This window comes from Ziziphus jujuba, chromosome 9 (assembly GCF_031755915.1).
Source record: "Ziziphus jujuba cultivar Dongzao chromosome 9, ASM3175591v1".
Taxonomy (NCBI): domain Eukaryota; kingdom Viridiplantae; phylum Streptophyta; class Magnoliopsida; order Rosales; family Rhamnaceae; genus Ziziphus; species Ziziphus jujuba.
In genome coordinates this window covers 30,295,709-30,322,263 of record NC_083387.1, presented here as the reverse complement: position 1 = coordinate 30,322,263, position 26,555 = coordinate 30,295,709, and the positions used below count along the sequence as shown (strand labels likewise).

Below are 26,555 nucleotides of genomic sequence, written 5' to 3'. Positions count from 1 at the left end.
TGCTTATTTTCCCCTATGATTGTTTCTTTTGGAACATGTCCAATGTCGTTTCAGCTTCTGTTGTTATTGAGGAATTTGGTCACAAAGAGGAATATGGGGCTCTATTTGTTACCACATTTGAAAGATTTACACATGCAGCATCAGTAATGGCTCTTAATTCTTCATATATATGTGACCAAGAACCTGATCTAGTGGAGGCCTACACAAATTATGCATCAATGTTTGTTCGCTGCTCCCATAAGGTATTGTGTACACTTGTAATTTCACTCTTTCTCCTCCTTTTATAAAATTTTAAGAGCTAGGGGATCTAGACATTAAAATTTCTTATCTACAAGGGGAGAACAGATTTGGCTGAGAATCAAGCTATTTGTTATTACAGGAAGTACTTGCTGCTTCTGGTTCACTCATTGAAATTTCCTTCCAAAAAGCAACCATATGTTGCACGGCCATGCATCGTGGAGCAGCACTGGCAGCAATGTCGTACTTGTCTTGTAAGCCTAATTCCTGGATGTTATCTTACATTTACTGCAACTTTTATACTTGAAACAAGTTTGCAATGGTATGTTGATCCTGTTGTACTGCTGTAATGTGGTTCTAGTAACATAATATGGACTTTACATTTTAATTTTTTTAAGTTTGAATGCATTACTGAACAGCAATGCCCCTCCACAAACACATATTGCTCGATTATTGAATAGGAGCCTTTTTGGGAATGATTTGTGTAGGAAATTCTCCTCCACGAAGTGATTTCCAAGGAATCATCTAATTGGTACTTCTTCCAAAATCACCACCAAAACATGCTTCATGTATTGGGACAAATACTATTTGAAGTGGTTTTATCTTCTTAAACTGATAAGCTTAGACGTGATTTTGGACATTTCAAATTAATCCCAAACATGCACTGATACAGATCATTTTCTAGCTCTGATCTTCTCTCTGCTTTCCATGCCTTATGTCTCTCCTTCCTCCTTTTCCCTCTTCTCTTTCCAAGGTCGTGTATCAACCTGGTCTGTAGATTATGTCTTTAATTTTGTTTCAACAATCATTCTGTCATGTACGGGCTCTGACACTTCAGCATCTTTGTGTTTTTTTGATGATATGGTTTGAAATGAATCAGTTCCATTGTACTTCTCATACTGTTGACTCCAATAACCGATCTTTTTAGATGAAGCATCTCGCCCCAGAACAAGATTCTTTTGTGTCTACAGTCCTGCAATACATGGGTTGTCATCCCCTCCACTCTTGGTACAGGAACTTATTGACATTCTGCCAAGCAGACCCTCATTACCCTAGAGAAGTTTAACTCCCATATTGATCCCATTTGTGAAGAAATGTGAGTTATCGGAGTTAGACAACCTGACACATACTTTCATTACCAAATTTGTACAGAAGTTAGTTGCCAAAAAAAGATTTGTACCGAAGTTCATGCAGCATTGTTCAGAACTTGTCAACTAGATGTGAATGCATTATCTATTGATAGAGTTAAAGGTCATAAGTTTGGGCAGAGTAGGTCAAAACTTGACTGCTATATGTGAATGCAACTTTTTGTAGAATTCATTTTCATTTTACATACATCTTGATAAAGGGCATTATTTATTTTTATTGACCTTTTCAGGTTTCTTGGAAGTAAGTTTGGCTTCTTTGTTGGATTCTGTGACTTGTATCCCTGAAGGATCGTTCAGTGCCATGGCTATTCATGTCATATCCCACTGTGGGGAGGGACTTGTCTCCAATCTGGTGTATGCTTTACTTGGTGTCTCAGCAATGTCACGGGTAAACACACTATCTACTTGAATTCCAATGCATGCACATTTAGCGAAGGTTAGCATATCTTTACATGCATATACATCAGTAACATCATATGAATGAAATAAATTCAAATTCTAATATTCCATTAGCCAGATGAGAATCGCATTTTCTATAATACTTGAATGTAGTTTCCCTTCTTTTTTTTTTTTTTTCCTTGAGTCATAGAATCATTAAGTTTTTTTTTTTTTTTTTTTCCTTCTTTCTACCATGTGTATTACGGTTATAGCAGAAACTGATTATTTAGGCAGTTTCACAAATAAGACTACATTAAATCCAATAAAGGAAACCCTAACTCGTGAGAAATATCCCAAATCAAATTAACAAAGCCTAGAATAAAGAAACCCAAATTGTAATTGCTACCTTTATTTAAGTAAATCCCTTAGATCTCCAGACAGGATATTGTTAACTTGTTGTTTCCAATATGATTGCTTTACTGCCCTAAGATTGCATTGTTACAACTAAACAATTATTTACCCTCTTCATAGGTTCACAAATGTGCAACGATCTTGCAACAGTTGGCAGCACTATGCAGTCTAAGCGAAAGAACATCCTGGAAGGTTATTCTTTGCTGGAAATCATTGCATGGTTGGCTACAGTTGGCGGTCTCTCTCTCTCTCTCTCTCTCTCTCTCTCTCTCTCTCTCTTTGTTTTTGAGGCATATGTTTTTGTTTTGGGTTTACAGTGGGAAGGCATATTTCCGTTTCATGGAAACAAAGCAACAATATATTAGCCAATGCATTGTGCTTCTTAAAATGAGAATGCATATCTCATATTGTTGATTTGTTTCCATGGAAACGAAATAATTACTAAAAAAAGTTATTTTAATCATTTGCTTGTGTATTTTCTGCTGAGAAAACATCCTCCAGTTATGCTAGAGTTAAGCTCACTTCCGTTTCTCGATGGCTAAATATGAATTTAACTAAACATATAGTAGCTGCTCCATGGTTGAGATGGTACAAGATGTTAAAATTTAATCTCCAATTATGGTTTTATTGCCAGTGTTTTGTACCCTAGTGGATATTTTGAAGTCAATTTATTCTGACTATTGAAGTTAAAAAAATTTAAATAAATAACGGTTGGATTCATTGGTTACAACTCCTGGAAATTTCTCAGGTAAAAGACTTGAATTCTTTGGTTACTTGTCTCATGAGCATTTGATTTGCACATTCACATGCGGATACTTTCTACTGTAATTCCAAAAACTTAAAGATTTATAGGTATTGTAATCAACTTCATATGTCGAGCCAACTCAACCACACACTTAAACGTTCCACAACACGTGTTGGCTCACACACAATAACCAGACACAAATTGTGCCTTATATAAGCAGAATGTTCTGTTATATAGAACCAACAACAGTACTCTTTTTAACAACAACAAGAAAGTCTTACATGTGTAGAACACTAAATAACCAAAAATAGCAGCCATTATGATTATGGTTTGAACTTGTATCAAATAAATTGACACCAAAACTAATACCATTGTTAAATCATCATTAATCTCCAAAGCTTTAACTTATTTCCTAGTGGACAGAACTATATATCAGAATTGCAAAAACTCAACGTGTACTTAATGATTTCATTTTACAATTTTTCTCATCTTCTGTTCGAGCTTACATAACCATTTTTGTTAACCAGGTGCAAGCTCTTCCAGTTGAGTACCTAAAGCAAGGTGAAGCGGAAACCTTAGTGCCAGCTTGGTGCAAGGCACTCGCTAGTGCAGCCTCTGATTATCTTGAGAGCAAGAGTTGTGAAGGATTACATAATGATTATGGGCATATGCAAGGAAAAGGGGGAAGAGTTCTAAAACGATTAATCCGTGAATTTGCTGATAGTCACCGTAATGTTCCAAATTTGACTTGATGTTGTAGCACTCAAAATTAGTGTCTGATTCAGCCTGCTTCTGTGTTGTTGATGTTGCAATCTTTTGCAGTTGGAATGATTGTTTTCAGGCTCATTCAACCTTGAGGCTTACAGTGAGCAGGTTTCTTGAGCAAGTTTCTGATATACATGTTCCGCATTTAAATGCCCTGTACAGTAACATGTGCCAATTTTGTCTGAATCCCGAGAGGATAGGATGTCATTCTTATTTTATTTGATTTGTCAAACCCTAGGTTTCAATATGCAGGAGTTGCTAGAAATGAGGATGAAAAATGAAATATGTTACGTGAGAAATCAGTAAGTCTGAAAAAGTCTGTTGTCAAGCTACGTGGACATATGATTTGAGATTACTAGAAATACATGATCATAGAATCATTTTTAGCTGGGGTGTGTCCTTCGGCTGCAATAATCCAGGGCAACTTGTGTGTACGGTGTGTATATGAGTGGTAATAGTTTATATATCTTTATTGGGCAACTTGGACATGAACATAGATATAATAATTTGAAACGACCAGTTACCTCCTGTGTTATCTCTTTTAATATTTATTTATTTTACTTTTCAAATTGTGTTTCATTTCATGTTTTTACGTTAGATTTAGATTTATAGTTAATTGAGATATGCAACTACTATTAACTAAAACGATTAAATAATTAAAATAAACAAATTATATTTTATTTAGTAAAAACAAAATAAAAATCAAACATGTTAACAAATGACACCTAAATTGTTCGATGTTTTTCTCCTTATCCATAACAAATTCTGAATTCCAAACATAGATTCAAAAGGAAAATTATGATATACATCTCATAATTTGAGTTTAGAGTAATTGACAAATGGCCCAAGTAAGCAACTCCATTTATATATATATATATATCTATATTTATATATTATATACATAAAATGGTAAATTTTATTTAGACTCTTTTAAAAAAAAAATTCAATCTAAGTATTTTTATGGTTAAATAATATCATAAAATACAATTATATAAATTAATTGTTAAAATAATATGGTAAAAAAGTAATGATTTTTAAAAAATATAGGATCTAAATTTAATTAGTGTTTGGCATAATATCTGCTTTTTGTTTTGCTTTTACTTATGCTTATGAAACAAAAAGCTTATTAAGAAGTGCATTATAACAAAATCACTTTTAACTAGCTTTATTTAGAAGTGCTGCTGGAGGTTAGAAGTAATTTCTGAAATTATTTAAACATTTTTAAAAGCATCTTAAAAATCTATGCTAAAGGGGAGTAAAACCGAAATGGTATAAATAAAATTATCCCCACTAAAAATAAAATCCAACTGATAATTTATACATTAATTATTAATGTAAAAAAATTAATTATTTATTTAAAATATATAAAATAAAATAATTGTACGACCTATGTTTGGATTAATTGAAAAACAATGATAAAGTAAATTGAAAAACCTACCAATAACCAAAAAATAAATCCATAATCTAAACTACATCAAATTAAGATTATACATGGACTCAAAAAAATTATCCAAACTATATATGTCCATAATATTGGATGAAAGATCAGAAATACTTTTTGAAAATTATCAAAACACTTTTAAAAACAACTTTTGAGCTTCAAAAATTGATTTTGTTTTCACAAAAACTATATTAAACAGGATCTTAGAATAAAACCAAAATGGTCTAAATGAAAATTTGACCAACACAAATATACAATAAAAACAAAATCCAAATAATAATTTGTCTTATTATTGCTTAATTTCTAAATTAAATTTATTGATGTAATAATTATTTATTAAATAAATATATGTATAATAAAGTCATTATTATCAAAATACTTTTAAAAGCAACTTTTGAGCTTTAAAGATTGATTTTGTTTTTACAAATATTATATTAAACAGGATCTTAGAATAAAACCAAAATGGACTAAACGAAAATTTTCGCAATACAAATATACAATAATAACAGAATCCAAATGATAATTTGTCTTATTATTGCTTAATTTATAAATTAAATTTATTGATGTAATTAATTATTTATTAAATAAATATATGTATAATAAAGTCATTATATGATTTATTTTTTTTTGGGGATTAATTAAAAATAATATCACTTAAATCTAGGTGATATAAATAGACAATCAATTTTAAATTATTCTTCAATAATAATGTGCAAAATTATTTTTATAGTTGTTAATTAAGTACATATATTTTATTAAATTTTTTTAATAAAGTTGAATTTAAAAAAAAAATTATTTTTAAGAAAATTTTAAAATATCTACAAATCCTTTAGAAGTTGATGATCATTTTGACATTGTCTTATCTTTTTTTTCACTATGTCAATTTAATAAAATATTTAAACATATCCATTTAAAAGTTTTTTTTTTGGAGCACCTATTTATTTTTCTAATATGAAAAAAAAAATTAATAATGAATAAAATCATTGGAGATTATTTAACCTGCATCAAATATAAACTAGGACTCAATCTGAGCTACTCAAAAGCATTTTGAACTTTCAGTAATACTCTAACTTACCTAATATGTTATTTTATTAAGTATTAATATTATCTTATTTGCCAAAAAAAAAAAAGTAAAAAAAGTATTAATTTTATCTTAATATTAAGTATAAACAAAAAAATTTGAAAAAATAATATACAAGACTCCCTTAATTAGTTTTTCTTATATATACAATTTTCTTTCATGACATACTCCTACGGTGAGGGAGCCATAATAAAAATTGGGCACTGAGTTGCGTGCCGGGTTTTATCTGGTTTGGACATGTAAATCAGTCGGTGGGTCCATTATAAAATGCAAACACATTTCAGCGTATTATTGACCTAAATAAAAATTCACAGTGTACCGCGTTGCATCGAATCTTGGCAACTTAGGTTTCATGCCCTTGAGCTTTAGCACAAAGCCACAGTCGTCAGCTTGTTGTCTCTCGCCGCCGATCTTCGACTTTAGTGTTAATATATTTGAACAGTTAGTAAGTTATTTCACTTACTCATTTTCTTAATCACCCTGTTATTTATTTGTTTATCTATTTTGCTTGATGTTGATGATTGTGATTTTTTTTCTTTTAACAAAATACTAATAATTGATTGAATTCTCATCAGTTATATGCTTGACTTCCATCGAATTTTTCCTTGTTAAGTTCACGTAATGGTGTCTTACCCAATGTTTTTGTTAGAACTGGGGCTACACAATTAGCATCTATTGGATTTGGCTTTTAGGGAGTACTGCAGTGTTAGTTTTTCTCTCAGTTTGGGGATATCAGTAATTTACAAATTGTGGGTTTTAATTAGGGAGTTTAGATTCCCTAATTGGGGTTTTCAATTTGGTGATTTTCATGAAATTAGGAAAGTATCTAAGGAATAGGAATGTAAAGATTTGCTTTATGAAATTATGAAATATTTCCTTGAGATCCAGTTTCTTAATTGAAGTCTGAATGTTATTGATTGCTTATTTTTTTCCATTAGACTCAGATGTATTGTTCAAATGTTTGCTTTGGTAGGCTAGGATATTGCTGTTTCATTGTCTTTTATCTACCACAAGTTGGAATGGCAGATGGGCATGAATCAGATAAGAACATTGAGATTTGGAAGATCAAGAAATTGATCAAGGCATTGGAAGCTGCTAGAGGCAATGGTACTAGCATGATATCACTTATAATGCCTCCTCGTGATCAGATTTCTAGGGTCACCAAGATGCTGGGTGATGAATTTGGAACTGCTTCGAACATTAAAAGCAGGGTCAATCGTCAATCGGTGTTGGGTGCCATTACTTCTGCTCAGCAGAGGTTGAAGCTTTATAGTAAGGTGCCTCCTAATGGATTGGTTCTTTATACTGGAACAATTGTTACAGAAGATGGAAAGGAAAAGAAGGTGACATTTGATTTCGAGCCATTCAAGCCTATAAATGCATCTTTGTATCTATGTGACAACAAGTTTCACACTGAAGCTCTAAATGAGCTATTAGAATCCGATGACAAGTTTGGTTTTATTGTGATGGATGGGAATGGTACCCTATTTGGGACATTAAGTGGAAACACACGAGAGGTGCTACATAAGTTCACAGTTGATCTACCCAAGAAGCATGGTAGGGGAGGTCAGTCAGCATTGCGGTTTGCTCGTCTTCGGATGGAAAAACGGCACAACTATGTAAGAAAGACTGCAGAACTTGCCACACAGTTCTTTATCAATCCTGCCACCAGTCAGCCTAATGTTTCCGGGCTTATACTTGCTGGTTCAGCAGACTTCAAGACTGAGTTGAGCCAGTCAGATATGTTTGATCCTCGTTTACAAGCAAAAATCTTGAATGTTGTTGATGTTTCTTATGGTGGGGAAAATGGTTTCAATCAAGCTATTGAACTTTCTGCAGAGATTCTATCCAATGTTAAGTTCATACAGGAGAAACGTTTGATTGGAAAGTATTTTGAGGAGATCAGCCAGGATACTGGAAAATATGTCTTTGGTGTAGATGATACATTGAAGGCTTTGGAAATGGGTGCTGTAGAAACTCTAATTGTGTGGGAAAATCTGGACATCAATAGGTATGTGCTGAAAAACAATGCTACAGGTGAGATTGTCATAAAGCATCTGAACAAAGAGCAGGAAGCGGATAACAACAATTTCCGTGATCCAGCTACCTCCGCAGAGTTGGAATTTCAGGAGAAGATGCCATTACTTGAATGGTTTGCCAATGAATACAAGAAGTTCGGTTGCACACTTGAATTTGTCACTAACAAATCCCAAGAGGGATCACAATTTTGCAGGGGATTTGGTGGGATTGGGGGTATCCTTCGCTACCAGCTTGACATTAGATCATTTGATGAGCTATCTGATGATGGGGAAGTATATGAGGATTCTGATTAAGCTCGGTGAACTTTTTTGCATAATGCTGGTGGGGGTAGTGGGTGTCTAAGCTGTCATGTTTAGCTACTCATCCCTTGGATATGCATTTGGTACTTGTTTTTTTTCATTTTTCCATTTCACCTTTATGCATTTCTCCTCTTTTCAATGCCCTTTGGATCTTTTGCTATGTAATGAAAGTGTACGGTGATTCCTCAGAGTTTGGGTAGAACACAGATAAATTCAATTTTTGGATGTTAAAAATACCTATAAAATGGTATGGAAACATTATGCCAGTTATGTATATTGTTTGGATCTCTGTCTGTTTTTGTGTTTATGATTGTTACTTGTTCGTCGCAATTGTTCTCTTTACAGTGATTCTTTTTCTTTGGGGGGGGGGGGAGGGGGGGGGGGGGCGGGCGCTTCAGATGATTTCTGATTAGTGCTTAGTTCTTAGTTCAAACGTGTTGACGAGACGTGACTTATATTGAGCAATATGGGACGAAATTAGAAATGACTTTTTAAGTCTCAAACCTATATGCATGAATCAGACAGAATCCTGGTTCAGACACGTGTGAATGATTTGATATGTTTATTATTATTATTATTATTATTATTGATATTGATATTGACAAGAAAAAGCCCGATTGTTAGGGAATCAATACAAAAAGTTAGAAGCAGCGGATAAGTAATCTTCGAAAGAACAAAAAACATAAGAAGAAAACAAAACATTGACATTAAGACGATAATAACTAACAAAAACTTGTAAACATTTCAACCACCCATTACATCTTTACAATTTAGAACTCATTACTTTGTCTTGAGTGATTCTATTTTTACTTTTCTATCCAAATTACCCACAGCAAAGATAAAATTGCACACTTCCTCGTCACCTTCGTCAAGTTTTTAGTACCAAAATCAATTGGTTTTTCCACCTTCAGTGACTCATAAAACTTATGAAATGCCCAATAAAACGAAATCTAATCAATAAACTTTTTTGTAATTTTACATTAAAGAAATAAATGATCTTTATTTTTCTTTTCTCCTTACGCAAAACACACCAAGATGGTGAGATAGTCTATATGGATTTTTCATCTATAAGTCCGTTTGAAAAGTGTTAAAGTTGAGAAGGAAATTAATATGCGAGATTTAGTTTTTCAAAATTTAGTTTTCTGAGAATTAATTTTCTCTTTGATATGTTTGGTGAGTAATAGAAAAATTGAGATTTGTAAGTAATTAAATTTAATATTATATAATAAATATATATTTTAAAAAAATTAAAACTATTTTTTTAGAATTTTCAAAATGACATATTTATAGGTGGGATTAACTTTTCTATATATTTTCATACATAGTGGGAATCTAATTAACGTATCTCATACTTTTCTACCTCACAATACAAATAAAAGAAAGTTATTATTTTCTCAAAAAAATTAGATTCCTACTAATTTTATCATTATCTAATCATAACATAAAAATATTTAACTTTTTACAAAAAACTGGTCAAACAAAGATTTTCAATTTATAAAAAACACTTAATTTCCAAATAAAGTTCAATGGCTCAAACAACAACTTTTCACCACTATCTATGACAGCATGGAAATAAATTTTTACATGAAAAACCCAAACAATCAAATGACCATATTCCTTTTTTTTTTTTTTTTTGGGATAAATAATGACCATTTCCTTTTGTCAGAAGCTAAAGGTGCAAAAATTTCCTAAAACACCTATCAAAGAACTCAAATCTTTGATTTCTCTGTCTTTCAAATTTCTTCTTTAAGGAAAAATTCAATTACTCACATGATATAGACAAAAAGAACAAACATATGAAATAAAGCATTATGAGTATTGGACAATCTGAAAAGTCTAGAAAATGTAACAACAAAAGATTGGTCACCTTGCCACACATCTTCCCAAAAACGTATTTTTCTATCCCTTTCCACTTCTCACTTTAACAAATCTTCAAAAAAAAAAAAATATATATATATATATATATATATTCAAATATTCCCATGTTAAAACCTCCTCGTTCCAAACCTATAGGCTTAGGATCAATAAGAACTCTAACAATGAAAATATGGAGATTTCTTCGGGTAAGTATCATTAGACATATCTGTCTTTTAAGAGGCCGACCACCAAAATCATCTATTTATTGTGAACCTGTTGAAGAACTTTATGATATCAATCAATATTGGATTTTCAAATAGCTGAAAAAAACTTTATAAATCATATTTTTTAATGCTAGATTTCATCCTAACGTTAGGTGCATTCACCTTTTGGGGATTATTCCTAAAAATATAAAATTGGATTTTTAAAAGAATTTCTAATGACTTAGTTTTTGAATCACAACCATTAAAATCTAAACAATATTTGCTTCTAACAACCATACCCATAAAGAATTTTGAATCACAACCATTAAAATCTAAACCATATTTGCTTCTAACAACCATACCCATAAAGAATTTTGTTCGAAAGGAAATGTGCAAAGCCATTTTCCTAATAAAGCAATATTTTCTTTTTCCAAATTTCTAATCTCAAATCCACCCTTGCCTTGCTTTTGACAATCGAATTTCAAATTACTAAACTATCAACTTTCCCTTCCTCTTGCCCATTCCATAAAACTGTCTTATCAGTTTTTTTTTTATTTATCCTACACTCCTCCACAATTCCATTGACAATTACAACCACATATAAAATCTGCTTACCTTTTACCCTATCCTTGTTTGATGAGTTTATTATGTACATGAGAGCCGGAATATCCATTCTGGATTCGAATTTGCGAGTACATGTGGTCTAGAAAATTTCTCAAATTAGCCATTTATTAGAGAAAGCATTCATATAAATTATGCATCTCACAATTGTATTGGTGTGTTACGTTATTCTGTCAGGCCTTGATTTTATTTTCCAGTTAAGGTTTAATTTGATAATTTTAGGAGTTCTAGAATCAATTCTAGAGAATGTTGGAGCGTTTAGGTGTTTGGTAAAATTATACTTGGGCTGATTTTTTAATATGTTTGACGATTAGATAATAGCTTTAAAAATCAGATAAAAGATAAAAGGTTGGTTTTTAAAATCTAATTGTTAGAACAAATAACTCTGAATCTCTAAAATATCTTTAGTTAATCAATATAATACAGTAATTAATCAATATAATATATTCTTATATATATATATATATATATATTTTATCCAATCAAACAATTATATTCAAATAAAACTTTTATAAATTTAGACTCAGATCCATTTAAAAAAATATCAAAATTTTAAAAGAAATTGATTCTCATGAATTGGGAAATAGATTCTTCAGAGTTAGTTTATTGAGAATTTATTTTGTTTGTATTAGGTTAGTAATGCAAAATTTAGGGTATGAAAGTAATTAAATCTATTTGTGTTTTAAAATTGAAAATAAATTTGTCTTTAACAAAACATATAAAGTAATCTTTCAAGAATTTAAAAAATAACATCATTTTTGTGAAAATAACTTTTTATCATATTTTCCATATTTTTTTAAAATTTAATTTCCATAGCCTATATTTTTCCCTTTTTCTAAAACATCTCAAACACTAGAACACTTCATCCCAAAAAAATAAATAAATAAATAAAATAACAAATTCAATGTTAAGTGAGATTAGTTAGCTGACAAATTATTTATACATACAAATAAAAGGTCATGGAATTGATCCTCGATCATGGAAATCATCGGTTCAATTCCAATCATAAATTTGAAATACAAGAATAAGGGAGGAACTAATTTTAAATGATTAAAAAAAAAATTTAACAGACTTGATTGGGAAAAAATATGTGCATAAATAACAAAATATAACCATCCAGATTTTTTTTTTATGTCATCTATCAAAACAAAAACGATAGATTATTATAAACATGACCGCATATAAATTATTATTTTTTTAAAAAAATTTAACTTGTACACATTTTATCCATTTCAATAATTATAAAATTTACAACAATTCAACCTAATAAATTACTAAATATTTATATGTAACCTTAACACTTCACAACATTTTTATTAACATAAGATACCAAATAATTAACCTTTTTATTTATTTTTTTTCTTCAGCACAGCTCTAAAGCTGATTCTGTGCTTAGCAAGATAAAGTTATTTTTTTTAGAATCTAAGTAATACTCAACTTCCTTAAATAAAAAAATAAATAAACAAACAATACCAAATAGGTTTAAACCGCTTTTTTTGTGCCCTTTTTTTTTTTAATTCTAAAATTAAGCATTCCTTCTCCGTAAAATAATAATAATAATAATAATAATAACAATAAGCATTCCTTAATTTTATTTTACTTTTTTACATTGATTTTAATTATTTTTTTATTTTACTATTCCCTTTTCTGATTCATCTCTAAAAGCTTGATTTCCTCTTTGCTATTTAGAAACATCATTCACATTTTTTCTTTTGTTACCTGAAATAAATGTAACACTAATGTCCTTTATTTGTAACATTTGTTAATCTTAAACATTGTTAAGGTAAACAAATCAAACCAAATTATCATGCACAGTGCGGCTTCATTTATAATTGATAAACTAAAAGGAAAAAATATATTATAATCTTTTCAAGTATGAAGCTTTTTATTATGAAATAAAAATAATATAAATATATATATAATATCATACACCTGTAACCCTTTTTTTTTTTTTTTCAAAAATATTATATATATGTGTATATATATATATATAGATTCTACGACACTATAGAATTACTCTGTGTGTGTATATATATATATATATATATATATATATATATTCACAATCACTAAAAGTGCCAACCAAAAGCAATGGGTGCCTATTACCAAAGAAGGAAAAAATAAATAAATAAATAAATTCTAATTTGGTACACGTTATGATGCAACCAAATACCGTTGATATAATGCTTACAAAATGTCAGGCTTTTTTTTTTTTTTTTTTTTTTGTGTCCGTTTTACTGAGAGAATTTAAAATTAATTGCATTTTAATAATGTTGATATCTTTAACTTTTAAGAATTTTAGAATTTAATATTTAATTTTTAAAATTAATGATTCAAATCTTTAAGTTTAAATTTATTAAATATTGATCTAATTATCAATTTAACCAAACAAGTAGATAATAATTTCATCCACGTGGTTGCTGGCTGCTTTTTTTCTCATTAATTAACATTCTAATATCTTTACTCACAGTCTTATGTAAGTTTTTGAATTAAATTGTTACCAATTGGTTCGGTCAAATTGAAAGTTAAACCAATATATAACAAATTAAAAAAAATTAAAAATTTAAATTGCCACTTTTGAAATCACAAGATTTTACAACTTAAGGATACTTAGAATGTAATTAGCACAAACTTAAATAGTTGAAGCAAAGTATATATTGTAGGGGACCAAAAGAGAGAGATAACATTCCTTTCAGAAAATGAAAATAAAAATTATGAAGTAACAAATTACAGATAGGAAAAGAGTAAAACTTAAATATAACATCAAAGTGCCCGAAAACGTCGTTAAGCAAACATGTCACCACTTTTTGCTCATCAGTTATATGCTTATATCTAATAGTCATTATTTATTTAACGGTCTACGCTAAACAGAAACGAATTAGTATCTCAATTTTCATCTGTGAGGGTTCTGATATTGCCGACTCACTTTGAAAATGATTCTCGATTCTTTTCTTCATAAGAAAACAGCTGCAATGTTCACTCCTTTATATTCTTGCTCTTATTATGAGGTATCGCAATGGCATGCTCCTTTTTGCAGAATTGCTGTATAGAACTGATCCTCCTGCATGTTAAATTCAGAAAATTAGTGTTTGGTTACAATAACTAGAGACTTAATTGTGTGAATTTGCAGCAATTTTGCTTAATTGAATATTTGGTCTACCAAAGTATGAAATCAAAAGTAGAACTTTAATTCGGGTTGTCCAGCTGTTCAGGCCTTTGAAGACAAACCAAGTTAGGATGCTTAAAGAAGCATCAGCCCTAGAAGTTGAATTTGAAAGCGGTATAGTGTCTTTATCGAGGAATCCAAATGTTTGCATGTTCTTCCTTGAGCCAAATGACATTATAAACTCAAATGGTCAACTACAGCACATTCTTCCAATTTAACAAGGATAAAGATATTGGGATATCCCTCAACTCCTTTGAAGAAGCTGCAGCCCATAAAAGACTTGATCAAATACCTAGGCCTGGCAACATATTATATTAAATCGTGTTCGCGTCGTATTGTGTCATGTTTGTGTGGAATTAATTTAACCCAAACACGACTCAGTAAGCTTTCGTGTGAAAATAGATAAACCCGAACCCATTCGATAAATTATCGTGCAACCCAGTATCAAACCCGTTTACTCATTAACGATAAATATAAATTTGAAAATTTAAATTTTACATAGCTTTGAAATAATAACATAATAATTTTTTAAAAAAATTACAAAAATTCTTGTTTATTTTTAGATTTTTTAAAAGTTAAACTAAAAAAGAACAAATTAATATATGTTTAATAATAAACTAAGTAATTTTAATATTATAAAACTTATATAATTACCAAAATACCCTTTTTTAACGGTCTAATGGATTTATCGTGTTTCATCCGTTAAAACCTGTTAATTTATTGGGCCTTATTGGGTGACACTGATATAGACCCGACACAATATCGTCAACCTAAATCCGTAAATTATCGTGTGGGTTCGTATCATGTGAGATTTGTCAGACCTACAAATACCCAAAAAGTCCTAATATTATCACCAAAAATCCTAGCATGTTTTAACTATAATGACTCAAACAAAGCCATCATAGCACAATTCCGAAGAACTTTTGCTGCCCCACTAACCATTAAATTTACTAATCAGTAAAACTGAATTGAAAAAAGAACCTTATCAAGATGATACTTTCTTTACCTCTCAAATTGATAACTTTCTATGATAACTTAAATGACAACAGAAGTTGTGAAAGTTTACCTTCCATGCTACCAATTTCTTTAGCAGTCAGCAAGTGCAATAAGCTGATCAACAACATTTGGATCTGCAAGTGTGCTAGTGTCTCCAAGCTCGTCTAACTGACGGGAAGCAATTTTTCTCAGAATCCTCCTCATTATCTTCCCACTTCTTGTCTTTGGGAGGCCAGGTGCCCAATGGATTTTGTCAGGTGCTGCAAATGCTCCTATCTGAAAGAAAAAAGAGAAGATGACTGAAGTTTCAGAGCATGTAACTTACGACCATGTGCATGTATCAATCTCTGTATACATATGTACAGGAAATTAAGCTAGAGGCCCAGGTTAAGGCTTCATCATAAAGCTGGAAAAGGTTTGAACCTGGTTCAGTCATCAAGCAATCTATTAATGGTTTTTTCTTTATTTTTCTTACCAATTGCTTTTAACCTGTTATACCAAAGAACACCCCCTTTAACCATTCACTGCTTCCAGTCACTCCGCATTTTTTAAGAAGCAAGATGATATTACAATTGTGAAACTTATCTTGAATATTAAACGTCTAGTGCCATTCTAAGCAGAAGTCACTTGTCCATTTATTTGACTGTCTCTACTCTCATATTCATTGGATTATATTTTCAGTAACTGTTGAGAGTTTCTAAAAACTTGCCAGAAAATCAGCATATTTGTCTTTCATCTACCAGCATCCCTGCTAGAAAGCTGGTTCTTTTTCCATAATATAATCCCATAATTGTTCTATTTCTTCCCAAGGATAAACATCCTAGCAGGCTCTACCATTCAGTTCGTCTGGTTTTAACCATGTACACAATAACAATAATTCAGGATCACTGCAGTCCAACTAGACTTCTGAAGCAAAATTTACTGTATTCATTTACATTATTGAATCAAAAAGACTTTTTTTTCCATTATACTATGGCATAGTTATATCAAGGGTCATCTATTGAATCTCAAAACCTGGTCAATTAAAAATATGCTAATTGCACCATGGGTAAGAAGATGTATTCAAAAAACCCCAAAAAAATAAAAAAATAAAAAAAAGATTTCATAGTATTGGCATGGATTATACCTGCGTTCTTACTATGAGTATGAGACTTTTCCGGAGTTCTTCACTGTAAGGAACACCCTCCACGAGAGTAACAAATGCATATATACCCTGCCCTTTAACCTACAAGAAAAAATGTTGATTTAAACAAATGTACTAGAAGCATCTCTCTCTCTCTCTCTCTCTCTCATCTTGACCACAAGTGTAGACGTTGCTGGCAATGCTATGTTGTAAAATATGCGACTATTAACTGCTGACATGCACACCAGCACCTCCCTCTCCCCCCCAGCCCCTCCCCAGAAAACCCAAAAAAAAAAAAAAAAAAAAAAAAAAAAAAAAAGAAAAGAAAAGAAAAAGAAAAAGGAGAAGAGAAAAAAGAAAAAAGAAAAGGAAAAATATATTATATATGTGTGAGTGGATGGACATACATCATGCTCAACACCAACCACAGCAGCTTCTGCACACTGGGGATGAGAAACCAGAGCGGATTCAACTTCAGCTGTACCAATACGATGTCCACTGCACGTAGTATGATATATGTTAACATAATGAACTATACTTACTAGTTTTATCAAAGATACAGCAAAAGGGAGGGGGGAAGACATAATTAACTGATATACATATAAGCTACATTTTAAGGATGGCAAATTATTTAAATAACTTCTCAAAACATGAAAATGCTAACATGGGTAAAGCTAATGAAACATCAGTACCTAACATTGATAACATCATCAACTCTTCCAGTAAGCCAGTGGTATCCATCTTTGTCCCTAGAAAAACAATTTCTGAGGGTTAGAATGCCTAGCAACCGACATTGTAAGAGATAAAATAGATTTATACTGGGAGGCACTATTAAGGATTGTCCAAGACAGCATATAAAGAGCCTGAATGTACAGAAAGACCAACCATACACTGGTATTATTACTCACCTACTACAGCCATCACCACTGAAATAATAGCCAGCAAATGGCTTAAAATAAGTGGTTTCATATCTTTCATGGTCACCATAAAGAGTACGAAATGCTCCAGGCCATGAACTTTTCACACACAGATAACCACTGCATTCCCCTTCAATCTCAACACCCTTCTCATCAACTATCACAGGCTGTACTCATACACAAGAAAAGAAAATGACAAAGCATGAACTAAATATTTTTGCAGCAACCAAAAAAAAAAAAAAAAAAAAAGTTAAAAGAAGCTTTGTTGCATGATAACATCCACAAAAGAGCACAAAATACCTGAACTCCAAAGAAAGGAAAGGTAGCAGAACCAGGCTTCTGAGGCCAGGCACCTGGTAATGGAGTGATCTGTCAGAAAACAAGGTAAAGCATTATTTATTAGCCAAAATTTTTGAGTGATGGACCTGCAAACAACATACGGAGACATTTATATAAATACACACATAATCTTGCTATAAAACACGCCCACCCATTTTATAGAATAACGGTATATATAATTTTGTCCTAATAGGCGACACACATCCCACCAACTGTGGCAGGACATCTAAATACTTCTATTACGTCCCACCAATGTTGGCAGGATGGGTTCGTTGCCCAGCGGTACAAAACTCCTGTGTATATATGTATATATATATATTCAATACAGAAGTTTACTGAAATCAATCAATTATTTCTGCTAAAACACGGGTCCTAGGAGTGTTATAGCAACTTAAGAAGCAGATAGATATGAGCTAAAATACCATAAAGCCACCAGTTTCAGTTTGCCACCAGGTGTCAGAAATGGGGCACCTCGAATCTCCAACTACGTTGAAGAACCACCTGGACATACAGAGGGGTTAAAAAGTTTCTTACTTTAAACAGAACTTTTAGACATGTCATTAAATTAAAGATGAGAACCTCCAAGCGCTTGGATTAATAGGCTCGCCCACACTTCCAAGGACCCGTAAAGATTTTCGTGAGTAACGAGTAACATACTGCATGATAATAATGGATCAATAAAGCATAGATCGGAATAAAGATACATGTTTCTATGTATATTTACAAACCTAAAATCAACAAACAATGAAAGGGTTTTTACTAAGCAACTTTACATAAAAGGAAATGAGCACCAATGAGCTAAAAATTTCTTTTGCATTGAAATGATTTGACCTTATGATATGTTTGCAAAAACATAAATATATCTTACCTCATCACCATCACGCATGAGGGACCGCACCAATGTTGGGGCTGTATAAAATATCGTAACCCTGTATTTGTCAACAATGTCCCAACAGCGTCCAGAATTAGGATAATTTGGAGCCTGCAAGTTATACGTGGATAGGTTTCTATTAAATGACAATATTGATAATCCAAGTAGATTTTAGATTGTTCCTAAGCAATATAGTGGACACCATTAATTTACTACAAATGATTGATAATACTGACTTAATATACTGATTCTGGTAGTTGGTTGGTTAACTTTTAATTTGCTAACACATTTACAAATTTCGAGAAGCAATGTTAAGAAAGAGTACTAAAAAATCCTGCTAGAAGTGTTTTAATCGTGATTATATGGTTCCACTCCACATAGACTTTTGTTTTCTCTGTTTTAGGAATCAAAGGAAAAGAATTGTATTACCAATGCAACAACGTTGCAGACCTTGCACAATGCTGGTTGGACTGGAAAACTCTTACACTTTATTCTTGGTTTCATTTTGTGTAATCCCTAGTGAAATATGAATGATTAGTCTGGTTTTATAGAATTCAATCCATTACCCCTTCATAAATGATGACGCTTGCTCCATTGAGCAGAGGTCCATAAGTGACGTAGCTGTGCCCAGTAATCCAGCCACAATCGGCCGTACACCTAAAATCAATAAAAAGCATATAAAAATATTTAGCCACAATAGATGTTAAAAATTTTAGCTACTTTAAATTGATATTTTTAAGAAAATAATGTTAATTTTATTTTTCAAGAATACCAATATATGTCAGATGGTTTGTAGTCAAATGCATATTTGAATGTTGTTGCTGTATATACCATATACCCTCCAGTTGTATGGAGAACACCCTACAGAAAATATCAGAATGAGACAAACGGGGAAGAAAGAAAATCCATTACAAAACCATGGAACATAATACCTTTGGCTTTCCAGTGCTCCCACTTGTATAAAGCAGAAATAGTGGATCCTCTGCATCAACCCACTCCACCGCACAATTGGTTGGATATTTAGGAATCACATCCTGGAAGATGATCATAGTCATCTATCAACAAATTGTACAACAATAGCACTCAACTTATAGTAATAAAGAATTAAAATTTGTACACCACAAATGTAGTACGCTTCCAACATTATGAAAAAATTCACATAAGTCCCCTAATAAATAGCATATTCTCAACTAAAATATGTAGCATATATACACAACAGACAGTAGCAATGTTCCATAAACAAATAAAAGGAGGCGTTGCATACTAACCTGCCACCATATATCTCTTCCTTCTTTCCATGTGGTATTCTCCCTAGTCATTGCTGATTGGTTTTCATAGGTAAGGCATGCACCTGCAAAGGAAATAAATTTTATGCTTTTGGGAGGAAAAAGTAAAATCCACAGATCACAGAATGATTAAAATAGAATGATCTGTTACGCAATAAGAGAACTAACAATAGCAAGTATTGCAGGTTTAAGATCAACCTACTTCAAACTTAAGCCTGACCTAGCTGCTGGTTAAAATCCAACAAAACCTAATCTCCAATCAGAGGTACTTTACCTCAGATCAGGTGTGATGCTAATGAACTTTTGGCAGATTTTCTCACCTCACATTGCGTCACTTGATAATTGTATTCACCTTAATAATAAAAGCTTGAAGGTAATAATAAATTGGAGTAATGGATGGGCTAAAAGCAATTAAATAATTGGAAAAGTAGAAGGGATGAGGGAAGGTTCGTAAGGGGAGTCTCTAAATCCAAAATTTATTTCTTCAATCTGATTTCATGGTATGCCATTGGATCTAAGAGATCATGTTGATCAAGATAAATTTCCCACCTATGGAAACCCCACTTTGGGCTGATTGACCAAGGGCTGCATCAACTATATCTTTGAGGTTGATGACCTTAGAACCCCTTTTAACAGCATTGCAAGTAATCACAACTTTTGGCTTGCAATCTATAATTCTTTGGGCAAGAGATTCTGCAGAAAACCCGGCAAATACAACCTGAACGAAAGTAAAAAGACCAACAATTGTAAAAGCAAAGAAAGTGGATGCTGAAAATGAAAAGAAGTGAAGAAAGATAGCAAAGGACAATGTGTTCCAGTACCGAGTGAACAGCACCAATTCGAGCACATGCGAGCATTGTAATTGGAAGTTCCATAAGCATGGGTAAGTAAACCACAACAGCATCACCCTTTCTAACACCAATATCTTTCAAGTAGTTTGCTAGCTGAAGAGAGGATAATGTATCAAACACAAGCAAAAATATATGACAATGACAGAAGCAAAAATGGTAGGCTTAACTAAAAGAAGCAAAAATATAAGTATGGTGCATATGTAAGAGTGGAAAGGAAGTTGACCTGGCAGACGCTATGAAGAAGCTGGGTGTAAGTTAAAGTGGCATCAAAACCAGGCTCATTGCCTTCCCAGTAGAGAGCAATTTTGTCACCAAGTCCGGCTTGGACATTTCTGTCCAAGCAATTATAGGAAATGTTGGTAATACCACCCTTGAACCACTGGAAGTGGAAGAGAAAATGCAGATAATCAACGGATGAAGCAAAAGAGACGAGAAATACATCCATGATATTGACAGACAAGTAAAAACTAAGCACCTCACCTCAATCTTGATAGGGCCTCTGGTGACATCCAAATTTTCAGAGTAGACTTCATCTCCCCACTTGTGTGTCCAATAGAACTGAGAAGCAATTTCGGACCAAAATCCAGCAGGATCCTCAATGGACCTTCTATACATCTCCAGGTACTACAGAAAGAAAGATAGACAGATAGATAGATATGGATCAACAAGATTCAAAACCAAAATCCAAATCTTTGCTTTGCTTCTTCTATGCATGTTCATAATCATATGCTAATGGTAATGTTAATGGCTAACCGCTAGCTCAATGTGACAGAAGATAGATTAAGAAAGAGAGGGAGAGAGTAAAAAGAAAGAGAGACCTTTTGAGGAGAGGGAACGAGAGCCTCGGAGGAGAAGTGATCGCTGGGAAAGATGAGATCGTTCTCTTCAGAAGCGAGGGACTCTCCAAGAATGACGGCGTTTAAATGGGGGATATTGCCGGCGCCAGAAGGCAGAGTGGCCATGGACTCCACGTGGCGCAGATGATTCACCGTCCTCAACTTCAACTCCTCCTTCTTGTTGGTATGATTATTAATATTGTTGTTATTCTCTGCCATCACCCTCTTCTTTCTGTTCCTGCTCCTGTTCCCGCTGGTGCTGATCCCACAAGCAGGAGGGATTCTGTTGGATTTCTTAGAAACAGAGACAGTGAAATTGTTACTACTATTAGAGAGGGAGGGGTTCACCGGCAGTGGTGGGATTGTGGTGAGCCAATGATGAGTCTGAACAAATTTGTAAGCCTGAGGAGACCCAGGGACCAGGACCATCACCATCCTCTCTCTCTCTCTCTCTCCTTAATATATTATTCTTTTTTTCTTTAGATTATTGATATTGACTTCGCAATTAACAAAAGATTATTATTATTATTATTATTATTTTTATTAAAATTAAAATAAAACCATTGACAAAAACTTTTAAATTTCAAAAATAAAAGAGCAGATAGATTATCATTGGATACGTACCTAGCGATCCTCTATTCTAAATCTATCTAATTGTATTTGTATGGTATGTATGTGCTGTTCCAGTTCTTCTCCTCCTCCAAAATAGGAAAATATGCAAACAAAATAAATAAATAAATAAAATTAATCTTTTTCTTTTTTTTTTTTTTATTTATCCATACACAATTTCAACCCTCTCCCCTTCTAGTCTCCTGTCTACAGTGAGACGCCACTCTTGACTCGCCCTCCGCACCTGCCGATGGAAACGTGAGAGGCACAAACTTTTAACATTTTATAATACACAAGCATATAATCTTCAACTTCCTACATCAATAACTAAAATAAATAAATATGAAATCGTTGAATTGGGATTTTGGGATAACTTTCAAGTTAGAACCCGGATCTCTTATGAATCACAACTTCAAATATTCATGTCTTTCTTTCTTTCTTTCCAAATCAACCAACCACAACAAATTATTTTTGTTTAAAAAAAGAAATCAAACCAATCTTTTTAAGGCCGGCAATTTAATTTAATTTAATCTTTATTAAGATAAAAAAAACAACAACAACAACAACAACAACTAAGTAATAAAGTCAAAGCAGACAGATAGATGATAACGTTGGAAACTTGGAGTTGTTTCTTCATTGAAATTATTAATAAATAAATAAATAAAAGGAACAAGATAGATAACTGATAACGCAGTAGAGCTGGAGCAAAGCAGAAGAGAACTGGTGAATGGAGTGTGCCCAAACGGAGTGGAGATGGATGACACAGTTTGATGATGTCGATCGGAGTTGATGAGAAACAAAACTCCAAAAGGATTTTCTTCTTCGTCTGATGTTTGTTTCTGCGGTCTATATTATCCCATGTCTTCTCTTGGACTGGTAATTGCTTTGTTTGTTGGGTTTCGACTCCTTAGCTCCCGCGAACAACCCGCCAACCAATCCAATCCAATCCAATAACGACTCTTAAAACAAACAATTCGATCTATCTTCTATCTTCTTCACGCCGAGAATTTGGTTATATTATAATAAAATAAATAAATATGCATATCACCTTATATATATTTGCTGATGACACACTACATAGGTGCACGGAACTACAACCGTAACTCTTCCCATTATCGGTTGCTCCAACTCCGACAAACACATTATAGAAATTATTAATATCTCGTTTATTTCACCGTATAGATTTTAATCTACGCTTTTGTATTTACAGCAAATTACCGGAGCTACCCACGTCATTTATTAATATCTTGTTTATTTCTTTCTTTTTTTAATTTTTTTTTTCCTATTCTTGTTCAACAAAATAAACATGTAAATTAATGTAGTAAAATCTAAAAGGATCTTTATGTAATCTCGTAAACATAAAAAAGAAAAAAAAAAGTGTAAAAGATACGTATATAAAAGGTTTTCTTTTTATTTTTTATTTTTATTTTTATGAAGATTGTTTGCAATTAATTCATCGAAAAATATATTGTTTTGCTCAAGCTATTAAATATAGTAGACTATGATTAATTTATTCTCATCCATTTATTATAGTTGCACCATATTCTTTTTTTTTTTTTTTAAGTAGTTAATTATATTTTCTTCAAAGGAGAAAGAACCACGAAGGAAAAATACTTCATACGTAAGGAAAAAAGAGAATGATGCCCTCAGGCTAGCAAACAAAACTTGAAACCCAATTAGTCTAGTGAAGATTGAATTCCAGCTAGTAGCACGGTAATTTTTAAATTGTTTTTAAGGGACAGATCAATTTATAATAATCACATCTCATATATATCTATATATATATATATATATATAATTATAAATATAGTTAAACTGATCATAGTTGGATTAATGTCTTGTGTCTTTGAAATTTCTTAATAAGTTTTAAAGAAAAATAAAGTTTTTTAAACTAATGCTCAAGTTGAGAGTTGTTAAGAAGTTTAAAATTTAAATTTAATAGTTAAAAAAAAAATTAATGGGGGCATTTCTTATTGATTTTGGAGGAATGGGGTGCTTTTTGTACAGAGTCCAGCCCATAGTTTGTCACTGAATGAGAGCTGAGAAGTGAAAAGTCAACTTTTTTTTTTTTTTTTTTTTTTGAGATAAATTTGGAAGTCTGCTCATGATCGCACAGAAGGGTTAAAATACTGATGTCTGTTTATTTTTTCTCACTAATAAAAAATTTTAAAATAAGAAAAGGAGAATGGTACTATTGTTATTTTGAGCTATAAAATAAAAAGAAAAAGAAAAACCGAACCGGATAGCTTTAGCTGGTGGCTGTTGGTGGTGGACGCGGCGGCGGCTGGGGTTTTGGTCTGGGTTTTGCGGAACTGGAACTCGAGTGGAGGTCGGACGGAGAGCGGAGGAGGGTGGAAATGGAGATCAATTTTGATTTTTTTTCGTTTTTTTGAGTAGTTTCTTAGTTGAGTATACAGTAAAGAGTAAAGAATTGTACATCATTTTGGGATTTGGGATTTGGGTGGGTTGGTTTTGCGTCTTGGTGGTGGTGGTGGTGGTATAATTGTTAATTGAGATTTGAAATTAATGGGGGCGAGCAGCGATCCGAACCAGGAAGGGTCGGACGAGCAGCAGAAACGTTCGGAGATCTACACGTACGAAGCCCCGTGGCACATCTACGCGATGAACTGGAGTGTCCGGCGAGACAAGAAGTACCGCCTGGCCATCGCCAGCCTCCTGGAGCAGTACCCGAACCGAGTGGAAATCGTGCAGCTGGACGACTCCAACGGCGAGATTCGGTCGGACCCAAACCTGTCCTTCGAGCATCCCTATCCCCCCACCAAAACCATCTTCATCCCGGACAAGGAGTGCCAGAAGCCCGACCTCCTCGCCACCTCCAGCGACTACCTCCGCGTCTGGCGCATCTCCGACGACTCCGTGGAGATCAAGAGCCTCCTCAACGGCAACAAAAACAGCGAGTTCTGTGGGCCCCTCACATCCTTCGACTGGAACGAGGCTGAGCCCAAGCGCATCGGCACCTCCAGCATCGACACCACCTGCACCATCTGGGACATCGAACGCGAGGCGGTCGACACCCAGCTCATCGCCCACGACAAGGAGGTTTACGACATCGCCTGGGGCGGCGTTGGCGTTTTCGCCTCCGTCTCCGCTGATGGCTCTGTTAGGGTTTTCGACCTCCGCGATAAGGAGCACTCCACCATCATCTACGAGAGCTCCGAGCCCGACACCCCCTTGGTCCGCCTCGGCTGGAACAAACAGGACCCTAGGTACATGGCCACCATCATCATGGACAGTGCTAAGGTCGTTGTGCTTGACATTCGCTTCCCGACTCTCCCTGTCGTCGAGTTGCAGAGGCACCAGGCCAGCGTCAATGCCATTGCTTGGGCCCCTCATAGCTCTTGCCACATCTGCACCGCCGGCGATGACTCTCAGGCCCTCATCTGGGATCTTTCCTCCATGGGACAGCCCGTCGAGGGTGGCCTCGACCCCATCCTTGCTTACACTGCTGGGGCAGAGATTGAGCAGCTTCAGTGGTCCTCTTCTCAGCCTGATTGGGTTGCCATTGCCTTCTCCACTAAGCTTCAGATACTCAGGGTATGAATTATGAATATTAGTTAGGATCCACTTCTGCCTCCCTCTTCTATCCTTTCGTTTCGTTTGTATTCTTTCCTTACCTGCCTTTTTCCTCGTTTTCTTCTTTTATTTCTTTCTTTCTTTTCTCTTTTCTTGGTAACTGATATGATATGATGGTATTGATATTGATAGGAAATCCTCCTCGCAATTGGAACAATCTACCACTCTATTATGCATTTTGTCATCCCATTCCTAATGCCTGGTTTTGCGTGCTAACCTCTAGTCATTTGTTTACTTTCTTACCCACCTGTTTTGCTCAGCTTCTGCTTTACTATCTCTATCTTGCTTATTGTTGGCCTCGTTGTACTAACAAAAGAAAACATCTCAAAAGTTACTTAACGGAACTCAATTGTACTCTGAACAAATCACCTCTTAAATGGCTTCGCAATTGCTCACTTGATAGTTTTAGAATTTTGACAAGGATGATAACTGAATGAATTTCTTTGTTTGTAGAAAGCTTCATATGCTTTAAAAGTTTGAACTGTATATCTAGTAGGTTTATATTATGTTTCCATGTTGTCATTTAACAGATAGTAATCTGCAAATTGAACAGAGTATTCCTTTATTAAACAATTAATAATATGCTTAACAGACAGTATAAGGTCTTGGCAAGCATATAAACTTAGTGAATTTCTTGGTTGTATGGAATGCATGGAAGGCTTTTGGGAAATTCACTGAATGAAGCACTATGGTAGCCAAATGAATTAATTTTAGGCTTTTTGTGAGAACTCTTCCTCCCTA

General features: G+C 33.3%; 4 protein-coding genes across 9 annotated transcripts in view; 3 read left to right on the top strand and 1 right to left on the bottom strand.

Moving 5' to 3' along the window:
* Positions 1-4,212, top strand: part of LOC107427951 (transportin MOS14) — a 30,877-nt gene extending 26,665 nt beyond the window's left edge. For 3 of the 4 annotated variants that reach the window (XM_048480188.2, XM_048480189.2, XM_048480190.2), the window contains 6 exons: positions 55-242; positions 380-491; positions 1,616-1,773; positions 2,295-2,411; positions 3,447-3,648; positions 3,742-4,212. In XM_048480188.2, coding sequence (XP_048336145.1) covers positions 55-242; positions 380-491; positions 1,616-1,773; positions 2,295-2,411; positions 3,447-3,648; positions 3,742-3,776 — 812 coding nt within the window. In that variant the 3' untranslated portion in view covers positions 3,777-4,212. Of the gene's footprint in view, positions 1-54; positions 243-379; positions 492-1,165; positions 1,334-1,615; positions 1,774-2,294; positions 2,412-3,446; positions 3,649-3,741 lie in introns of those variants that run through there. The other variant, XM_060820229.1, reaches the window with a different exon arrangement.
* A 2,240-nt stretch (positions 4,213-6,452) lies between these two features.
* LOC107428007 (eukaryotic peptide chain release factor subunit 1-3) lies at positions 6,453-8,832 on the top strand. Its single transcript, XM_060811421.1, has 2 exons — positions 6,453-6,651; positions 7,180-8,832. The coding sequence occupies exon 2, from the start codon at positions 7,226-7,228 to the stop codon at positions 8,537-8,539; it is 1,314 nt and encodes a 437-aa protein (XP_060667404.1). The 5' UTR covers positions 6,453-6,651; positions 7,180-7,225; the 3' UTR covers positions 8,540-8,832.
* A 5,069-nt stretch (positions 8,833-13,901) lies between these two features.
* On the bottom strand, positions 13,902-23,360 carry LOC107427952 (acetyl-coenzyme A synthetase, chloroplastic/glyoxysomal). Of its 3 annotated transcripts, XM_048480741.2 has the most exons (21): positions 22,904-23,359; positions 22,236-22,464; positions 21,594-21,894; positions 21,256-21,399; positions 20,999-21,154; positions 20,746-20,868; positions 20,474-20,642; positions 19,907-19,989; positions 19,571-19,672; positions 19,411-19,499; positions 19,205-19,295; positions 18,636-18,749; positions 18,347-18,423; positions 18,190-18,268; positions 17,729-17,797; positions 17,420-17,595; positions 17,204-17,260; positions 16,919-17,009; positions 16,515-16,613; positions 15,459-15,664; positions 13,902-14,287 (listed from the first exon to the last, which is right to left on the bottom strand). In XM_048480741.2, exons 3-20 carry the CDS (start codon positions 21,828-21,830, stop codon positions 15,479-15,481), a joined length of 2,142 nt encoding a protein of 713 aa, XP_048336698.1. In that variant the 5' UTR covers positions 21,831-21,894; positions 22,236-22,464; positions 22,904-23,359; the 3' UTR covers positions 13,902-14,287; positions 15,459-15,478. The 3 variants fall into 3 exon arrangements, with proteins under 3 accessions (XP_048336698.1, XP_048336697.1, XP_048336699.1); XM_048480740.2 differs by having other exon boundaries at positions 21,594-22,464; positions 22,904-23,360; XM_048480742.2 differs by lacking the exon at positions 22,236-22,464.
* Positions 23,361-24,353: 993 nt separating this feature from the next.
* Positions 24,354-26,444, top strand: LOC107427983 (WD repeat-containing protein LWD1). The gene is made up of 2 exons (XM_016038399.4): positions 24,354-25,775; positions 25,947-26,444. The coding sequence occupies exons 1-2, from the start codon at positions 24,747-24,749 to the stop codon at positions 26,028-26,030; spliced, it is 1,113 nt and encodes a 370-aa protein (XP_015893885.1). The 5' UTR covers positions 24,354-24,746; the 3' UTR covers positions 26,031-26,444.
* The last annotated feature ends 111 nt before the right edge of the window (positions 26,445-26,555 follow it).

Excerpts from the sequence above, each read along its gene's own strand:
- LOC107427952 (XM_048480740.2), bottom strand. The coding sequence starts at position 22,046 with ATGGTGATGGTCCTGGTCCCTGGGTCTCCTCAGGCTTACAAATTTGTT. Across the intron at positions 18,424-18,635 it reads TCATGCGTGATGGTGATGAG|TATGTTACTCGTTACTCACG; the intron begins GTAAGATATATT and ends ATTATCATGCAG. Across the intron at positions 17,596-17,728 it reads TTCCTTTCTTTGGAGTTCAG|CCTGTGATAGTTGATGAGAA; the intron begins GTATTTTGTGCT and ends GTATGAGTACAG.
- LOC107427983 (XM_016038399.4), top strand. The coding sequence starts at position 24,747 with ATGGGGGCGAGCAGCGATCCGAACCAGGAAGGGTCGGACGAGCAGCAG. Across the intron at positions 25,776-25,946 it reads CTAAGCTTCAGATACTCAGG|GAAATCCTCCTCGCAATTGG; the intron begins GTATGAATTATG and ends TGATATTGATAG.
- LOC107428007 (XM_060811421.1), top strand. The coding sequence starts at position 7,226 with ATGGCAGATGGGCATGAATCAGATAAGAACATTGAGATTTGGAAGATC.